This window comes from Gymnoscopelus braueri (genome assembly GCF_963280865.1).
Source record: "Gymnoscopelus braueri genome assembly, chromosome: 18".
Lineage (NCBI taxonomy): Eukaryota > Metazoa > Chordata > Actinopteri > Myctophiformes > Myctophidae > Gymnoscopelus > Gymnoscopelus braueri.
In genome coordinates, this window is record NC_137618.1 from 38,593,437 (window position 1) to 38,609,437 (window position 16,001).

At 45.5% G+C, this 16,001-nt stretch overlaps 1 protein-coding gene across 1 annotated transcript; it reads left to right on the forward strand.

Annotated features, from left to right (window-relative positions):
• Nucleotides 1-822: 822 nt before the first annotated feature.
• olig1 (oligodendrocyte transcription factor 1) lies at nucleotides 823-1,593 on the forward strand (the record flags this gene model as incomplete). The annotated part of the gene is made up of 1 exon (XM_080456808.1): nucleotides 823-1,593. One exon carries the CDS (start codon nucleotides 823-825, stop codon nucleotides 1,591-1,593), a length of 771 nt encoding a protein of 256 aa, XP_080312934.1.
• Between the last annotated feature and the right edge of the window lie 14,408 nt (nucleotides 1,594-16,001).

A 16,001-nucleotide genomic window follows, 5' to 3' on the forward strand; every position in this document is an offset into this window, starting at 1 on the left:
GTTGTAAAAGACACTACTGTCTTGTCATGCCAGCCGCTCGTGAGAACGACAATGTCCTCATTTATCCTTACTGTAGAGAGGGAGAGACTCCCAGCTATCTCGCCTAGCCTGTTATGTAAGGACTCTCCTGCTGAGAGCCTTAAGTGGCTGTCAGCTCTGATTTGGACTGACTTTTCAGAAGCTCTGTAAAGCCTGGGGAAGGGGGAAAAAAGCACAAAGGACTGCGCTTTTCCATTGCACATTTGACTTTTCTGTTGCCTTAATTGATTTTCATCAATTAACTTTGGGTTCTGGGGGGGGGTCTGTTTGTATCATATGAATGCATCTGTGTGTTGATAAAAGTAGCCTCACGTTTTCCCTTGGGGAGGAGTTGGAGCTGAGGTGGGGGTGTGTGAGGGGAGCGTTTAGCTCACTTCTCCTCTCTGTGAGCTGTCATTCAATGCAGACGGGCTCCCGTGGAAATGAGATAAAACTGAGCTGGCCCTTCAGGAACCACACACTCGTACAGCCGCACACCAAAAGAAGACATCCGAGGCCAACGCTTGTATATTGTGCAGGGTGGCAGTTATCTTCTTCTACAAGCAAGGAGGACATTTTAAACACAGGAGTTACAGCAACACCTGCTGTGAGAGAAGGTCAGCATAAGAATCTTAGTTGATTGATTGAATTTTACTGGAGTGATCTCCTGTATTTGTGTTTGGACAGTATATTTTGTATTATTCATTGTTCAACTTAAAAACTTGCAGTGAAGACATTTTGTAAGAAGTCTTTCTTTCTTTTTTTTTTGTGAACCTTGAAGACCAGTACTCCACTGACAAGACTATGAACATTCAACTAAACCCCATGATCAGAGCACAGGAGCATTCTCTACCCCTCTGTGTCCCTGGTTCTGTCCAGGACTTACCTCGCTGCCCCCCAGGGTTCTCCCCTGGCTCCCGCCTTAACCCTGGATCCATGCTGGGCCTGCAGGGCCCTCACAGATCAGCCAAGCCTCAGAGGGAGCTCAGCCACGAGGAGCAGCAGGAGTTAAGAAGGAAGATCAATAGCCGAGAGAGGAGGAGGATGCAGGACCTCAACGTTGCCATGGACGCCCTGAGGGAGGTCATGGTGCCCTACGCCTCCTCGCCGTCCCCCGCCTCCTCCTCTCACTCCCACCAGCCCGGGGCTCCTCCGGGGCGCAGGCTGTCAAAGATCTCCACCCTGGTCCTGGCCAGGAACTACATACTTCTCTTGGGCTCCTCTCTGCAGGAGATGCGGCGGCTCCTTGGGGAGGTGAGTGTCGGGATGGGGGTGGGGGTGAACTCGGGGCCGATGCCCAGACTGCTGCTGGCAGGAGGGTGGCCCCTCATCTCTGGCCCAGGTCAGCTCCTCCTCTCCCCGGAATCCCTCCTCACCTCGGCAGCTTCTTCCTCCTCCTCTTCCTCGCCCTCGTCGGCTAAATGCCCCCTGCTTTCACCCGGCCCCATGGAGGCGCCTGTGGGCCCGGTACAGTGGAGCTCTGCGGGGGGACCAGGGGGGTCCCTCTGCCCCTGTGGGGTATGCAGACTGCCCAGGTTTAGTCACTCCAGTCCGGGTCCCAGGTTCCCCAAGTGACAGCCGGATCCCCATTGAAGCATCTGACTTTATGGACAGAGATGACAGCAAAAACGAATGCACTTGATAACTTTATGTATGCCAATGGGTATTGTTTTCTATGAATTGCTATTTTTCTAACGTGTTTAAATTGTTCACTATGTTGTACGGTAATTACTCACACTTGCCTTTGGGTGATCCTTGGAAACATTATGGATATCTGTTTTATATTATGTAAGCTGATTTCTTTTTGGAAGAATAGTATGCATAAATGAATCTAAACATTCCATATTAGTTTCAGGAATAAAATGTAATTGCATTGAATTGTTGAGCGACGTGTATATCTATGAGTGTGGCTGTGAGAGATAATGGAGAGAGAATACAAGGAATTGAGAGCATGCATGTTCACCTATAGATGACTATCTGTGCATGTGCCACCTGTGTGCATAGATGAGCACACATGCAGCTTGTGTGTTCCGTCTGTCCATTCAGCAGAATGTTAGCTCAGCATTTCTCCATCCATTGCCTCTGTGTCATTCTCTCCCATAAGAGATCATAATTTTATATGACATCATTCTGATGCTACGGAGGGCCAAGTTCAGTTTAGAAGCTTCTTACCCCTCCAAACCCCACTCCAAAATATGAAACAGTCCTATTCTACCTCTGAGCCCCGGTTCCATCTTTGCCTCTATTCATCTTTCAACATGCAAGAGATCAAAAAGCCTGAGTTATACTTAGTTGCGCACGGGTGTCGCGCACCGAAAACAGCCAATTTACAAGCTCACGACGCGTCACAGCGCAACATATTGTGAGCTTGTAGATCTGCTATTTTCAGTGCACGACACGGCGTGCAACCAAGAATAAATCAAGGGAAAGCCACCCGTGCAATTACTCCCTTGCATAAAGGAGGTCTTTTGATTACCCCCCTCTCCATCTTTAATCAAATTCTTGATGTTTCTTGCCCCGTTAAAGGGCCAGGAGGGGTGCTTTGGTGCTACTCATTACACGCACTTCACAATACGTTCAAACGCCCAGAAAATGTGTCTCCTTGAATGAGGTTCACTCGCCACCCCTCTGGAAGAAAGCAGACAAGCTTCATTTGAGTGTGAATAAGAGGTTGGCCGGCGAGAAGGAGGGCATTTTCCTCCTGCGACCACAAGCGCCGGGGCTCACACTGACAACCTGGCCCCTTGGCGAAGGCCCGCATGAATAATAATAATGAAAATAATCATAATCATAATGCTGATAAAATACTCAAAATAATTGCCACCCCGGAGTAAGAGGATTACGGTCGGGTGGACGCGTGAATGGTGGGGGCTTGAAAGGAGGGAATCTGTTGTCCATCGGGGGGGACAAAGGCAGAGCTAGATGCCATTAAGTGAGATTAGGCCTAATAAGGCTTGATTTTCTTACAAGGAAAAAGGAGGGTGGCGAATAGAGTGAGAATGAAGGAGAGTGGTGGGGGGGGGGGGGGTCGATTCACACATCAAAGTGAGACGACCAAACTTTGGGCTTGTCATTTACATATAGCTGCTTTATGTCTGTGGGTGTGTGTGAGGGATTACTTACCTTGCTATTCTTTGTCTGGGTTGTTCTCCAGGCTGCTACAGTACCTATAGCCTGCCGTCCATTCTCCTGCTGCCCTCAGGAAGGTTTCGGCCCATCTCCTTTAACTCCACCTCCTTAATGCCCCCGTCCCGTCCCACTCACCAGGTCTCTCTCTCTCTCTCTCTCTCTCTCTCTCTCTCTCTCTCTCTCTCTCTCTCTCTCTCTCTCTCTCTCTCCCTCTCTCACTCTCTCCCTCCCCCCGTCTCTCTCTGAGAGGCTCTCACATCGTGTGCTGGGTGGTGTCATTGTTGGAACCACGCAGGGCTCTGGTCAGTCTTTGTGTCCACACTTTAACTCATCTTCCTTTCATCACTGTTATTCACTGAGTGAGTACACACACACTCACACACACATACGCAGACGCACGCGCACGCAGACTGACGGAAGCACACACACACACACACACCCACACACACACACACACACACACACACACACACACACACACACACGTACGCAGACACGCGCACACACACACGGCACGCACGCACGCACGCACGCACGCACACACACACACACACACACAACACACACGTCACACACACGTCACACACACACACACACACACACACACACACACACACAGTACTGCTCAGGTTGAGCTGCCTATGTGTGCCACTGAGAATGTGTGCATAAATGTGTGCGTATACATGTGAAGCGAGGTGATGTAGGGTTTGCTACTCAACAACTGAGTTTTAAGTTTAAAAGGAAAACATATGGGCCTACTCATTACTCTAACCATTACTATTCTTTATATGTACACATATAGTAGTAACTACAGTATCCACACTGAGACAATAACTGTCTCAGTGGGATTTTCTTTTTTTAACCAGCATCATGAGAATCGAGTCCATAGAGGAATTTCTATCTGCTGGTGCTGTTATTCACTCTCACTTGAATTTGCAATCAGGTGTTTTGCTTGTCTTAACTGCTCTTTTTTAGCCAACAATTCAGTTTTGTTTGGTTTCTTTTACAGTAATGTTTTAGTTTTTGTCTTTTTTTAAAGGAAATTGCAATACAAAGATGTATTCCTCCCATCTATTCTCTCTCTCTCTCTCTCTCTCTCTCTCTCTCTCTCTCTCTCTCTCTCTCTCTCTCTCTCTCTCTCCTCTCTCTCTCTCTCTCTCTCTCCCGGTCATTCCCATGTACAAGCATCACAGCCTGTGTTGAAGGTTGGCCTGTCCAGGGAGGACCAAGGAGTTAAATTATCCAGTCTGTTAAAGACTGATTGAGGGCCATCAATCGTTCCTCTGGTGTGAATGGAGAAATGGATGAGTAGGCCTGCTCGTCCTTTCAGCTCCACACACATACGGCTCTCAGATTTATCTTCTCCCTTTCTCGATCTTTCTGCTACCACGGAGGGCTGCAGCATCCTCCCAGTGAGTTATTAAGGGTGTGTGAGCGTATGCGATATATCACACTCTTAACTAATATGGGAAAATGAAGTTTGGTGGTCTGGTGAGGCTATAACTTGAGAGGGGATTGTTGTTGAAGGTACGTATGTATGAATCACGTGTAAGTAACCAATACATACGCATTGATTGATTGATTGAAACCTTTATTTATTCTCGAAAAGAGCACTGAGGTTTGCCCTCATTTGCAATGCTGCCGAGATTATGCACGCACGCACGCACGCACACACACACAAATCAAAAAATGAAGACACATACAGATATAAAAGACAGAAACTAAATAAAACCCAAACAGAAAAAAAAGAGTTAAAAACAGTTAGTGAGGTAGGGAGATTTGAGGGCAGGCTATTAAATGGTCCACAGGATATTGGGGAATACGTTTTTTTTTTTTCTTTTTTAGTTGTACATTATTCGATTAAACTGTAGACTTATTTGAAGATTAACCTTTTATAGTAATATTCACAACCTTGTGGGGTATGCATTTGCCATATAGTACTTAACAAAGTAGTATATGGCAAATGAACTGGATTGTGTGACCTTGAGCATGTCACACAATCCAGTTGTCTCTATTCCAATAAATCAATAAAGTGGCTCAACAAGAGGGGCATCATGTTGAAATCAAAACTTGTAGATGTCAAGGGAATCTAGGTCTACATAAATTGCCGCTAACATTTAACAATCTTACTCAACCCAATCATACTTGTCACTTGTCAGATGTTACCATGTTACAACAATAGCAGAACTCAAAACGCCAACACTATAATCTGGTTGCCGTGAAGCACTGTGGACAAGGACGTGGCGTACATGTTTCAACCAGGATTTCAATGGGTTCTGGTGTGGCCCCATATTTCTGTCCATGTTTCCACTGTCCCCTAACAGCCTGGCCCCATAGTGTCCTTCCACTGTCACCTCACATTCCAGCATATAGCCCTCTTATATCCACAGCATTGTCTCACACTTCTGCAGGCCCTCACCTCAGAGAGTTTTGTTTGTCTCTGTGCCCACGCCATAGTGTTCCCCCAGAGCACTTAACCAGTCAACGTGGGGAGTCCTCAGGCCTAGGAAGTCCTGAGCCATAAATTTCATTTCCTCAATGAGCACAGCAGAGGGGCTGGTCAGGACCCCCATTTACTTTCTAACCCCGCTTTTATTCAATCCCTCCTCCCCTAAATAACATCGGGCCCTCCTGTACTATCCCACCCTGAAATTCCTGCAACCCCGCCCCCCCATGCCCCCCCATCCACCTTCTATCTCAGAGGCAATACAACGGTGTTGCCGCTGATCCCAGTGGCCCTCTCATTAAGCTTCGTGTTCACTCCCACCCATTCCAGCCCTCTGTCCCATTCAGGCAGCGGCGCTCGTTACAACTTTACAGGCAGCCATGAAGCACCACCTCATTACCCCGATCAACCACCTATACCATGGTGTACGAGAGAGAACGGCGTCACAGGAGGCCGTCACACATATGGAAACGGGGTCATGGGTGCGAGGCTTAGGGGTGCGACAGTTACATCGAAGTAATCGATTTTATCAATTATTTAAAAAAAAATATTAAAATGTCTTTAATTGCCAAAATAACAGCTCTACAAGCTCACAAGCTCAAAAAAACATGAGCTTCTAGATTTCATGAGCTTGTAGATTGGCAATTTTAGCTAATTTTGCCAGACACCGGTGCACAAAAAAGCACAAAATAGTGCTTAAATGTACCTTATCGCTATAGTCAATAATATAAATTAATTTGTGTTCAGCATTTTTCTAAACGTCATGCTCCAAACACGCTTTAAGATTATTTGATTAATCGAAAAATAATTGATATAATAATTGCTAGTGAGGTTATCTTCAAACATGGCAGAGGAATGGGTTTTAAGTGATAAAGGGTAGGTTTTACGATAAGAGCAGACAAATATGGGGGTGGTGGGTTGTGTAGCTTTTTGATCATTTGATTTTACTCAGTACTATCAATACGGTTCACCAAAATAATTGATTGCGCACCTCAAACACAAATTGCATGTCTGTAAACCAAATGGGCAACCATAAAATAGCATCCCTATGCTCCTGAGTGTTAAAATATAAAATGAACCTTCAGGACTTTACATTGTATAATAACACATCTTTAATGTTTTACATGACTGGAACATTTACATGTGAAATAAAGTGCCCTTAACCACTTGAACCCCAGCATTGAAGATGTTTAATGTAGAGCCAAAACAGAAAAGTCACTAGTATGCCTATAGAGCCCTTTAAGTGGTTAACTGCCATGGACAATGTGGAAGTGCTGACCGCTGTGAATTGCGGCCTATGGTTTTGCCTATGGACCAGACAGACCTGACATGGAGTATGCACACAGAGGCTGTGGCAAAGAAAGCCAGGCAACGCCTGCCCTGTACCACATCAGGCCGCTGAAGAAATTCAAGGTGTCGAAGAAGATCCTAAAATCTTTCTATTCTGCTGCTACAACCCAGAGCCATATTGTCAGGGGGAATGACAATATGGCACAGACAGAGCTCTTCCCAGGACCTACGACTGCTGCAGAAGGTCAGCTGAGTGCAACAGCTCAGGGCAAAAAGAATTGTGAAGGACAAACATCGTCCTAGCAACAAACTGTTTGTGATGATGTGAAAACAGTGACGTTTCTTCTGATGTATACAGTACATGTAGCCTACCTTCTGCTTCTTTGCACATCTGACACTGCTAAAGATATAAAGATACCGGATATTTTGTGCCTCTGCACATTGACACTGCTTCTAAAAGATAAAAGATATTAAACACATCCCTAACTTGTATCTCCATCACATCCAGTATTATTATCCTTATAGTTTTTTTTGTTTTGTTTTTGTTTTGTTTTGTTACGTTAACAGGTCTCACCAACATTTTTCTGCTTGTAATTGTAAGTTAGAAATAAAATCTTTCTTGATTCTCGAAAGTCTCTACTACAACATAGCTCACAGAAAAGACTGTGTTGCACGGAAATGAGCAAATAGCAAACCGAGACAATCCTGGATTCACATCTGTGTGTGTGTGTGTGTGTGTGTGTGTGTGTGTGTGTGTGTGTGTGTGTGTGTGTGTGTGTGTGTGTGTGTGTGTGTGTGTGTGTGTGTGTGTGTGTGTGTGTGTGTGCGTGTCACGTAGTGGTAATGAACCCCTGGTCCTTGGTTTGCCCTCTGAACCCTTGGTGGCCTCGGAGCCAGGAATTCCAGTTAACACATCACAGATCTGTTTTGCTTTTTTGTCTCTCTCTCTCTCTCTCTCTCTCTCTCTCTCTCTCTCTCTCTCTCTCTCTCTCTCTCTCTCTCTGACGTTTCCAGCCCCCAACCAGAGTTGCCCGGGTGTCGACAGGGCCTGACAGGCACCGGCCTTTTCGCTCCTCTGTTTCTCTGTCTTCTTTCTTCCCTTCCTTTCTCTCCGTCCTCTGTTTGGTCTCCTCTTTCTTCCCTCCTTTTCTGCTTAATTGAGTTGTTTGGCAGGCGGGCTTGTCAGACAGTGGCGTCTACGTGGGGAGTCTGCGGGGCGGGGGTGTCTCCTACACACACAGGGAGCGCCCGGCATTGTGCTCCCTCGGACGGGTTAGTTTTTCACTGTTAGCGCTGCATGAGTGCACATGGCTCAGAGGAGGGGATTGGTCAGGGAGGGGGGGGGGGGGGAATTAGATACGAAATAATAATAAAATAGCAAACAGTTTGAATCAATAAAACCTAATAGTTAAGTAAAGTCTCTGAGACTTGTTAATATGTTTGATTCATTTTAAGAGATAGCCTTCATATCACTGTCCTTTTCTCCCTCTAAAATGTGTGTATGTATGTATGTATGTATGTATGTATGTATGTATGTATGTATGTATGTATGTATGTATGTATGTATGTATGTATGTATGTATGTATGTATGTATGTATGTATGTATGTATGTATGTATGTATATAAATATATACTGTACATATATATATATATATATATATATATATATATATATATATATATATACATATACATATACATATGTTTTTCCAACATTGTATAACCGAGTGAAAAGATTGTACCTCACATTTGTGTTTTAAATAACGAATAAAATGTATCCTTTCCCTAATTGCAGCAATTTTCCTCATAACAGTGATGCAATTTACGACAAAGTTTACAATAAAAACATGACATTATTATATTATTATTATACTACATACATATTCCAAAGCACAATTATGTTAATAATTAATAAACACTTTGCAAATCACTGTACTACCTCTAAAATTAATGTATTTTGCAGATGAAACCGCTCCATTTGGTTGAGTACTGTAAAAATCCTAAGTGTTCCTTTTAAATCTGAGTGTACAAATGGACCTTGCACTGTGAGAGTAGAGTATAAATGACAATGAACTCTCAGAGTCGAGTGCTCAGCAAATGCCATAAAAATATCTATTCCATACAGGAGTGGTGAGGGTTCTCAAGGAGCAGGCAAACACTGACTGTGTGTTCAGTCATCAATCACCAAACAGCAAAATCCTACACCCGTTAAAGACCATTTTTACACTCAAAGAGATAACGCTCAGGATTTATAAGTGCAGGAAAGAGAAAGGTGTAAAAGATTTATTCGTCCATATTAGATAATGTGAGCAACAGCATGGCACATGAGAAGGACTAATTGACTAATAATTAACCAAACTGTGTTCATATAGCCTACTATAACTTTAGATAACATAGACTATCTCTTGCAGTAGTAATACCCATATTTGGATGTATTTATTTGAAATTCATTCTGTTTATTAACTGTAGCTGTTACAGTAATTAATCCCTGGTCAGTGTAAAGATTCTGTTCCAAAATGCTTTACTTCTGTTATTTGAGACAAAAATCTAAACAATGCCATCCTAAAAAGTTGTATATTTGACAGGCAAAGATCTCAAATATCTAAAAACCTACTTTATTTTCCTGAGTTTTCACTCTGTCAATTTTGAGCTTGTCATCATAGGCAATTTATTCCTGAAATGTCAAAGTAAGTAAAAAATAGCCAATCTACCAGCTGATATAAAAAGCTCACAACGCGTGGCATTCGGTGCGTTGTAGATCGACTTGTAGATCAGCTATTTAGATTGACTATTTTCAAAATCTTTGTTTCTCCCTTCTTTAAAAAAAAATCTAAACATAGGGCGTAAGTGGTTAAGGCACTGAGCATCTGCGCGTTGGTGAGTGTGGTGCTGGTACTGTGAGCGACATACACCCTCACACCAATGCCCTTCTCCTTCCCTGTGGGTCCCGGGTGAGAGCTGACTCCCTCACCCATGCATGTACCTGTCCGTCTGCTTGCATACGTACAAACACAGACAGCCAAGGGCAAAAGGAGAAAGGGAGAGAGGTGTGTGTGTGTGTGTGTGTGTGTGTGTGTGTATGTGTGTTTGGTGGGAGGGTGTGTAATCAGTTTACAGACACAGTACAAGGTCTGGACCAGAGCCACCAGGCTTCAACTGCATCTCCTCTTCTCTGCAATACTTCCTGTACTTTTTAAACTACACACATACACACGCACGCACGCATGCACGCACGCACGCACACGCACACACACACACACACACACACACACACACACACACACACACACACACACACACACACACACACACACACACACACACACACACACACACACACACACACACACACACAGCCTCTGGAGGGCCAGTCTGACAGCCATGCCCCCAGCCGTCATCCAGACGTTCTGCTGACCAGCACAAACCCTAGACACCCCCCCGGCCCAAGGGCGGTGTGTGTGTGTGTGTGTGTGTGTGTGTGTGTGTGTGTGTGTGTGTGTGTGTGTGTGTGTGTGTGTGTGTGTGTGTGTGTGTGTGTGTGTGTGTGTGTGTGTGTGTGTGTGTGTGTGTGTGTGTGTGTGTGTGTGTGAAATGCTGGGGTCCAGGTCACAGCTCAGCCATCCTCTCCTCCAGCCTGCTGGAATGCCAAAACCAGCCGGCGGGGTCAAAGCTGGAGTCAGAAACACGCTTCAGAGAGATGAGGAGAGGCCTTGCATTTTGAACACGCATGTTTTCAGTAATGGTACATTCTTCACACTGGGCTTTTATTACGGTGTGGCTCTGCAAGAGAGGGTGTGTGTGTCTGTCTATCTGTCTGTGTCCAGAAATAGAGCCGTAAATAGCCGATCTACAAGCTCACCATGCGTTGGGATGCGACGTGTTGTAGCTTTTTGCCGCATGACACCATCATATGATGGAGTGCAAGTAAGACGCGCGAAAGCGGGAAGCGAACGCAGCTCGAAAATAACAATAAGAAGAATAGAAAGGAATGAGCAATTGTAGAGAAGTGGGTGCAAGAAGAAATCTAAAACTGTCCTCAAACTAAGGCGTTTTCAACTTGCCATCCAGCCTGAAATATGCACAAATGACATGGAATTCTTAGATATCCCAATAGATGAACTTGTGTAGATGCTTTTAGATGTGTTATTTTTGACTGCTATATTTCTCTCAGAGGAGGAGTGTAATTAGTCACCCAGGGGCAGGCGGATTTCAGCCACACTTTAGTGCAGTCTGAGATCTGTCAGCAGCCAATGAGAGCGTGAGTCACATGGGGGCGTGGCTGCACACAGGCAGTGCACACAATACTGTACACAGACACACAACCCGAGCACGGTTTCATAGTAAGCCTTCGGCGCGCTTCCTTCCGCTGCGTTCGCAATAATTCAAGCTTAAAGGGATAGTTCACCCCCAAAATGTCATTTTTTTCTATCGATTAGTCACCCCATGGAGACTTGAATTCATGGATATTTTTTGTTTTTGTCACATTCCTAAGCCAATAATTTGATGACCGGCAGTGGTTCCGGTAGGAGACACAAAGAGTCTCCTTTGTGTCTCCTACCGGAACCGCTGCTAACTGGGTTGGCTTAGGAATGCGATAAAAACGAAAAAATGTCCATGAATTCAAGTCTCCATGGGGTGACTAATCGATAGATTTTTTTTGGGTGAGCTATGTATGAGTATGTGGTTAATATCGTACTGTGCACTTACTTTCAATTAAACAAAGGTTATTTCTGATATGATCCCTTTCTCACAATAACCATTCCACACAAATGTGTTTTTTTTTGTGTTGGACATGGCGTATCCAGAGGGGGTGCGGCACACAGCGCTCTGTTGGGAAGGGCACTGGTCCGTTCCTCCTGTGTGCAGGTGCGTGCGTCCTGGCTGGACCATCCTCGTTTGCATACATTTGCATGCTGTCAAATGGACCCACGGCTGACAGCTTCCAGAGCCTGCAGTCTTTTCCTGGAGCCCGGCCCAGTCCTGTCGGCATGGTTACGCGGTGCCGCGTGGCGGGCACACACACCCAGGCCACGGGCGCGCTGAGCGGACGCCTTTGAGAGGACAGGTGTCACCTCCAACAAACGTCCTCCAAATGTCTCAGAGCAAGCATGGGCAAATGTGTGTGCGTATGTGTGCGTATGTGTGCGTATGTGTGCGTATGTGTGTGTTTGTGAGGGGGTGGTGCAGATACTTCAGAGAGAGTAAGGCACCACAGAGAGTGTTGGGGAGGAACAGAGGCCTCATTTCAGAAAAGAACTAGAGGGTGACAAAAACAGTCTTATGTTTCAAAAATAGTGATAGCTATTTTCACTATTTTTTAGTACGAAAAAATGCCTCATCACATATAGATGGACGGGCGTGGATTGAGATGCACTGATGCACCGATCTGGAAAGTAATCACAGATCTGGAGAAAATGTGCATAAAATAACTGAATTTGAGGTTAAATGAAAATGCCAGGTCCCCAAATGACGCCCCTGGAGAGAGGCATCGTCTCTCTCCCTCCTCCATCCAAACTATTCTTGACAATTGTGCTGGAGCATTTTGCAACTGCTTGTGAGAAGCCACTCCCCCCCCCACCCCTCCCTCCCTCCACAACTCACCGTGCAATGTGAAGAGACACATTGCCAAAGAAGTCAAAACAGTCTCAGTGTCCCTCCGTAGTTCCCCCTCCTCCTCTCCTCTCCCTCCCTCTCTCTCCCCGTGCTTTCTCTGCGGGTGTTTGTTGTCCCCCGCTGAGGCCGACAGACGGGTGTTTACCAGTTTCACTGTAGCCGGCCAGGGATGCTTGTCGGAGTGTGGGCCAGTGCTGTGTCTCTCACACTGTGAAACACAACAGCAGTTAGATTTCTCCCTGACAGCATGCTAATGGTCCGATTTAACTCCCCCATGTTTAATCATGAGGGGAGAGAGAGAGAGAGAGAGAGAGAGAGAGAGAGAGAGAGAGAGAGAGAGAGAGAGAGAGAGAGAGAGAGAGAGAGAGAGCGAGAGAGAGAGAGAGAGAGAATATAATTGGTTCAAAGTTCTTTTGTTTTGGATCTCATGTACTTTGGGACATCTGCATGCTATTTAAAAAAAGCAAGTGTCACATCCAATACACTCATGAGCATATATATAGGTATTATTTGTATGTTTATCTTCACCATACACACACATGATACACACATGATGGCATGATATTGGAAACAGAGGTAAGTGAGTATTTCTCTATTTCAGTCATGGCTAAATATGCATTACTCCTGGCATTCTTGTTGTGTGCTACTGGTGAAATGACCCGCCCCACTACAGACTCACTCCCTATCTTTCACCACAATCTAAAAACTCACCTCAACTCCAACTCCACCTCAACTCCAACTCCACCTCATCCCATAGCGCTCCTTCCCAGTACTATTTTGATAGATCCATACCATGTCATCCATATGTGTTGTTTACTTGTTACATACTGTACTGTACTCTATGAAAGCTTATGAATCCAAGCTAGTTTCTGTTGCTACTTTACATGGGTTGTGCAGAGACAGTCGTGCCCTCGTGAACACAAGGGCGTATCCATGAGTTACCAAAAGTCAATGGGGAAGTTGGCCTTCATTCAACATTGCTGTTTATTAATATAAAATTTCAGCTGTGTCAATTTAAAAATGATCTTTATTCCTTCCTCTGTCCTTTAAACAGCGGGATCTTCAAGTTGTATGAGCAGCGCTGGCCTCAGACACACCCTGATGTATGCAGAGGTATTCCACCAGGTCCTGCCTCGTATGCCCAGCATACTGGACCCAGACAGGCTCTCATTGAGCCGCGAAGACAAAGCTAGCTGATGAATAGGGGTGGCAGTGTGCTCTGTCTCTCTCTGTCTGTCTCCAGCCCCATCCCATCCTGCAGCACTTGGGTCCCTTTTCATCCCAATGCACTATGCACGCACATGCACGCGCGCTCACACACTCACACACACACACACACACACACACACACACACACACACACACACACACACACACACACACACACACACACACACACACACACACACACACACACACACACACACACACACACACACACACACACACACACACACACACACACACACACACACACACACACAAATAAAAACTGGTTGACATCACTATAGCAGGAGGCACACCAGGGTGAACTAAGAATCTGTGTGAGAGCCAGAGTGAGTGCGGTCTGCAGTCCGCCCAGGCCATGTGAGAGTGACAGATTTATAGATACTACAGTGTAATGGGCCGCCACAACAATCCGCTCTCTTTATGGCCTAGACAATGGTGGGACTGTTCAACCATGGACGTACAAGTGTCCGAGCCATCTGTCTGCATGCCCTCACAGTAAAAACATTGTGCCACACACAAACTGTTGCCCCTCTAAGACCCCCCCACCCCCATTCGTCCCCTCCCTTGCACCCATGCACATTCACAAACCCATAGTCCCCATTCCCAGTGGGTCCCTAAGCCACCACAATGCACACCAATGACCAGCATTGTGACATCTACCAACAAGAAGAAGCTTCTCTTTCTCTGGCCAATGATATTATAGAGTAAACACCTCAGAGCTCCCTCGCATGTCTACCATGTTGTTCTACAAACGCACGCGCGCACGCGCGCACGCAAGCACGCACGCAAGCACGCACGCACGCAGGCACGCACGCACGCACGCACGCACGCACGCACATCTTGTGTTACATCTTGAGAGACTATATGCACGGAGCTAAGACAAACGGTGCATGTGTTAGCGTATGCACGCGTGCATGTGTGTGCAAGGACAATAAGATCTGGTCACCATACAGTCGTAGTGACAGTAGACTATTGAAAGGCTATTGGAGCAGGGAGGAGAAGAGAGATCCTTCTGTGAGAGAGAGAACAGAGTGAAGACACAAGAGAGAACCAAAGAAAGAATGCATGTCTCAAAGAAGACTTCAGCGATCAAACCCTTTCTCCTACTTGCCGTCTGACAGGCGGGTGTGTGTGTGTGTGTGTGTGTGTGTGTGTGTGTGTGTGTGTGTGTGTGTGTGTGTGTGTGTGTGTGTGTGTGTGCGTGTGCGTGTGCGTGTGCGTGTGTGTGTGTGTGTACGTGCACGTGCACGTGCACGTGCACGTGCGTGCATGTGTGTGCGCATGTGTGTGTGTTCCTGTGTATGTTTGAATGATTGTATGTATGTCTTTTGTATGACTTCAGAACACATTAAGGGTGTGTGTGTGTGTGTGTGTGTGTGTGTGTGTGTGTGTGTGTGTGTGTGTTTGTTGCCCTTCTCTCGGAACGACAGGCTTCCATACAGAGACAGCTGTGTGATGGTCGCCATGGAGACAAAGACAACGCCGCCTGGACACCTGCAAAGTATCTTGGTATATTGGACACACACCTGCATCTGTGCAGACAGAAGAGGTCCTCATGATGGTGTCTGAATGGCTTTCTTCCCCCTTTATTTCTCTCTCTCTCTTTCTTTCTGTCTTTCTTTTGACTGTCACATTTGACTACACCCAAGCCAATAACAGTCTGCATCCTGCCAGTACAGTGTGTGTACAGAGGAATCACTGTTGATACCATGAGAGTGGTGGTTGTTTGTAAGGCCAGGCTACCATTCAATGTGACTATTGGTGCAATGAGAGAAACATAACTCACAATGTGGCAAATTCACTGAGGAACACATGGGTCATGCATTGAGCCTGAAAACTCACATTTAGGACCATAAATGGATGGACACAGGCTTTTTAAATAGATTTGTTGGCCTCTTTTGTTGACTGTTTTGCATACAAATGGGCTATTATGCAAAACGTCCAACAAGAACACATAATATAAAATATTGTTGGAGGGAACGTTGCAAGTAACAGGGCAAAGGGAAAAGGAAACTGTCCTTAGAAGAAAAACACAATCACTACAGTATATTGAATCAACATTTAATCTGGTTGAATCAGCATTGATATACAGTAGGTTACATATTTATTGAAATGCCATTGCCAATTTAATCAACATTATATCAATATTGATGTCTTGGTATTGTATCAATACCAATGTCTCAGAGCAGTGGGGCCCAGGGGTCCTTGAGTTGAACCAAGATGGCTGACATCAATGGCATCACTGGCAATCTGTGCGGAAACAATCTGACTAAA